General features: G+C 39.2%; 1 protein-coding gene across 2 annotated transcripts; it reads left to right on the top strand.

The window, feature by feature from the left end:
- The first annotated feature begins 256 nt into the window (after window positions 1–256).
- On the top strand, window positions 257–3776 carry b3gnt7 (UDP-GlcNAc:betaGal beta-1,3-N-acetylglucosaminyltransferase 7). 2 transcript variants are annotated; one of them, XM_028444322.1, is made up of 2 exons: window positions 257–402; window positions 1551–3776. In XM_028444322.1, exon 2 carries the CDS (start codon window positions 1552–1554, stop codon window positions 2800–2802), a length of 1251 nt encoding a protein of 416 aa, XP_028300123.1. In that variant the 5' UTR covers window positions 257–402; window position 1551; the 3' UTR covers window positions 2803–3776. The 2 variants fall into 2 exon arrangements, with proteins under 2 accessions (XP_028300123.1, XP_028300124.1); XM_028444323.1 differs by having other exon boundaries at window positions 1525–3776.
- Window positions 3777–4552: the final 776 nt, after the last annotated feature.

Genomic DNA, 4552 nt, shown 5'->3' with positions numbered 1-4552 from the left:
ACTATTAACAAAGAACCAATAGTTAATATTATTTTCTGTTTTTTTTTTTATTTTGAAGAAAAAAAAAATATAAAAGAGGCGACACGGATCAGATGCTTGGGGACAGGTTGGACGGTCGACTCTGTTGCAGGTCTTTCATCCATCCATCCATCCATCCATCCATCATCCTCCTCCTCCTTCCACGTAACTGAGTCTCAGCCTTTAAAATGAGCCTGAGTGCGTGAGCGCACACGCAGTCTGTCAGCAGCAGCACACACACACACACACACACAGTGTACACACACACACACGTGCACTGCCTCCTTAGAAAAGAAGAGTGTGTGTGTACCATCAGTCTGAGGACTAACCTTCTCTCTGCTGCTGCTGTCCACTGCGCTGTTAGCGTTTCATCGCTGCTTTAAGGTGAGTGACGTCGGGTTGGACTATTAAACTCAGTTACTGTTTTCACTGGTTCACTTATTTCTTTTTAAATATTATTATAGGAAGAACAAAAACTTCCCATTACTTTCTATTGTAGCCCATCATTCACCTACAGAAGATGATCATATCAAGCTTAACTCATTTTCACCTCACTAGATATTTATAGATTTTTTTCCAATCCGTTTTTTTAAGCTTCTCCTGTTGGTCAGGTTTACCTAGAGAAATGAAAAAGGGGGGGTGTATCCTTTACAGGGGCCCCTACGGGTGTCGGAGGGTCGTGAGTGGAACGAGCCCTGGCATGATAAGAGGGAAAGAAGAGAGTCTGAAGCACATTCCGTATTTTCTCAGAAGACATTGTTACAGGACAGGTTGAATAAGTCATAAAACAGGGGAGCCTAAATGATTAATTTTCCTAATATTTGTTGATGAAATGAAAAGATTTAATTTCATAGAGTGAAAATAAATAAAGCTTTGTCTACATTGCCTGGCTTTGGTTTAATCTCATTGCAAGCACATAATGTCCTAAAGCTATTCTTAGTTGTGTTGTCAAATGCTTTGAACTGCAAACATACCACAAAGGAGTATTTTATTTAAGCATATATTTTGATAAGCGCATTGAGATGACTTTGTTGTAATTTGCGCTATACATATAATGTTGAATTGAATATTGTAGTTTTTCTATTCTTTAGCAAAAAAGTATTTGAAAATGGGTGTCGATAAAGTATATGATTGTTTGCCCTTCATATTTATTTCTGATTGCAATTAAAAAAAACGACAAAATTAAAATGTTAATTTATGGTTTATGTCAGGCTTATCTCTGAATGTGAATACTTGTCTAATACTAGTTTATCTGAAAGACAATGAAATCTCTAAGATCTCCAAACCAGTCTATAATTCCTGCATGTTTTTCATTTGTTATCTAATTTCATATGTATGATAATCAAAATTCTAGTAAGTAGCTTTATTAAAACAGTATTTTAGGGGACAAAAGTTTATCAAAATAATAATGTAGAAAAACTATAGCTCTGACCAAGCTGACTGTCCATGTTGTGTATCTTTGTTCCTTTGTTTTGAGGCAAGGGGTCATTTGTCTTTATCTAACAGGCACCTGTGATCCTTTATTTCTCCAGAATGAACAACAGAGACCGCTGGAGGGTGTACAAAAGGGTCAGTGTCATGTTTTTCCTGGCTGCGGTGGCGCTGACTGTAGTACAGAGAGGGAGCATCATTGTGGGAGCTCCTTTTGAGCTGGAGAGGCAGGCGCGAATGCAGGCCTCGCAAGGAGAGGACGCTGGAGCAGCACTGGAGGACAAATCTGGCTCGTACCAGGGGGTAAAAGGTTTCTGGAAGGCTGTACCGCACCAGCAAATCAAACCTGGGACCACCACACAGGCTCCCCGGATCACTGAGGACAACCAGGCCCGAGTTTGGGACGTTACAAGCTCCAACTGTAGCGCCAACCTCAACCTTTCCAGTCAGGAGTGGTTCAAAGGCCTGGAGGACAATTTCAAGCAGTTTATGCTTTATCGACACTGTCGCTATTTCCCCATGCAACTCAACCACCCAGAAAAATGTAGTGGAGAGATCTTTTTGCTCATGGTGATTAAATCAGTTGCCACTCAACATGACCGCAGGGAGGTGATCCGGAAAACCTGGGGTATGGAGCGGGTACTGAATGGCAAGCGTGTAAAGACTCTCTTCCTTCTTGGTAAACCCTCCAATGAGGCCGAAAGAGCAAACCATCAGAAACTTGTGGAGTATGAAGACTACATCTACAAGGACATCCTTCAGTGGGATTTCTTAGATTCCTTCTTCAATCTGACACTAAAGGAGACTCACTTCCTCAAGTGGTTCCATACTTTCTGTCCAAGCGTGCGCTACGTCTTTAAAGGAGATGATGATGTCTTTGTCAGTGTAGAGAACATTTTTGAGTTCCTAGAAACCAGCAACCACCACAGAAACCTGTTTGTGGGGGATGTGATTTTCAAGGCAAAGCCTATTCGGAAAAAGGAAAACAAATATCACATTCCCCTGGCTTTGTATAACAAGACGCATTACCCACCATATGCAGGCGGAGGGGGCTTTCTGATGGATGGATCCTTGGTAAGGAGGCTCCACTGGGCTGCAGACTCTCTGGAGCTCTATCCCATCGATGACGTTTTCTTGGGCATGTGTCTGGAGGTGCTTCAGGTAACTCCAGTTAAACACAATGCCTTTAAGACATTTGGACTGGTGAAAAATAAGAGCAGTAAGATGAACCGAGAACCGTGTTTCTTTAAGAACATGATTGTGGTGCACAAGTTGCTCCCGTCTGACCTGATGCACATGTGGAATCTGGTCAACAGCGACCTGATCTGCTCTCAGAAGGTGGAGATTCTATAGCTTGACGCAGCACCGGGTAAGGCCTGAAACAAAATGAGAGCTTTGCCTTGGTGAATGCTAAACTCAAACACTCCTTTCCATGAAGGCAAAAGACATTATTTAAAATATTTAAATTGTCCTGTGACTGAATGTCTTTAAAAATCAAGAAAGTTATCGAAAGCTTTTTTTTTTTTTTTAAATATTGATTTGGAGATGTGTATTTATGTTGGCATCTGCATCAAAGTGCTGAAAGGGGATCTAGAACTGTCTCAGACATCAAACTTTGGTTTTGTACACTGATAAAAACGTATCTTTCAAATGCCAGGCACACAAACATCCCATTCTTTGCTTCTTTTTTCGCTCAAATTGTATTGTTCTTTATTTTTGACTGAACAAAAACTGTTGATTATGAAAACCAGTAAGACAGTGACTTCCTTTGTAGCCAAAATGTACAGTGATCTGAATAACCTGTTTTTTTTTTTGGTTTTTTTTAAAGACAAGGGGTATTTGCTAATTTGTTAACTACTGTTACAATAAAAAAAAAAATATTCATTTAAAAACTATATCAAATCTGTGCAAACACCAGGACCTTTGTTGGTCAAGGTCTGCTTTTGCAGCAAAACCACAACCTGTTCAGAAGTAACACATTACTGATCAAAAATAGGTTACATTGGCTCCAAATCAGAGACAAATACAACTCTCTCTACCTCAGGGATTCTAACAAAACATTTTCACCTTAATGGAAAGGAAGATTGAAATCACGTTTTTACTGCCGAGGCCCTTGCACACATCATCGTCCAAAGGGACTGACTTGATTAGGGAATGATTCAGCATGTACAGTATACTACTGAAAATTTGAAAGAAAATGTCTTTTTTTATGTCCTGTCTGTTGATTTGAAAGGACTGACATACTTGATGAAAAACTGGTAAACGGCTTACTTTGACACTGTGAATGAAAATCTTTTGCTGGTACGAGTTTGACGTGTTAATTTATGTACAACTATCTTTAAATTAGAAAGTTAAATGATCATTAAGTTCTAGTTGACTGTATGTTTGTGAGGCAGTGTGGGGGGGGGATCATTATTTGATGTACATACAGTATATCTAAAAATCAACATGTAAATAGGATGGTATTTTTAAATAAACATCTGAAGAGGTCAGTTGTCTTTGTAAATGTGTCCTATATTGCCTGTTTTTGTTTTGGGCCTTATCTACATTGCACATCTGTGTGACAATCCACATCAGGTCACTCAACAATAGAGTCCAGTGTTGACATGTGAGTATGAGTTACACAACGAAACAATGAAGAAAATAAATGTTTTTTAAACTATCGTTAATTTAGTGGTTTATTGATTATTCCAACATTTAATTAGTATTTACTTGGTATTGACAAATTATAACTGGTATAACTCCAGATTTATATATTTAATGTGGCGTGATTGTGGCATTGATTAGTTGAAAGCTTAAGGAGGAATATGGAAAGCTGAGCAATATCCTAAAGAACCCTCCACCTTTCACCAGAACATTGTCTATTCACTGTTTATTTTCTATTTGTTCCCAGAAAGCAACTGCACAAACTGCTGACTGGGTGTGACATTTCACACCGTTTATGTTAAGTGTCCCTGTCAAATGGTTGAGACTGATACTGCCAGTTTACTGTATGGAGGATCAGGTTGACCCAAAAAGGGGCATCGCAAAACAAAAGAAAAGCTGTGCTCCTGTTCTTTACCATCTTCTTAAGGAACACAGACAACACAGTGCTATGGTAACT

The sequence above is a fragment of the Gouania willdenowi genome, chromosome 4, assembly GCF_900634775.1.
Source record: "Gouania willdenowi chromosome 4, fGouWil2.1, whole genome shotgun sequence".
Lineage (NCBI taxonomy): Eukaryota > Metazoa > Chordata > Actinopteri > Blenniiformes > Gobiesocidae > Gouania > Gouania willdenowi.
This window is presented reverse-complemented; position numbering and strand designations above follow the sequence as displayed.

Coding starts and splice junctions, on each gene's coding strand:
- b3gnt7 (XM_028444322.1), top strand. CDS start 1,552: ATGAACAACAGAGACCGCTGGAGGGTGTACAAAAGGGTCAGTGTCATG.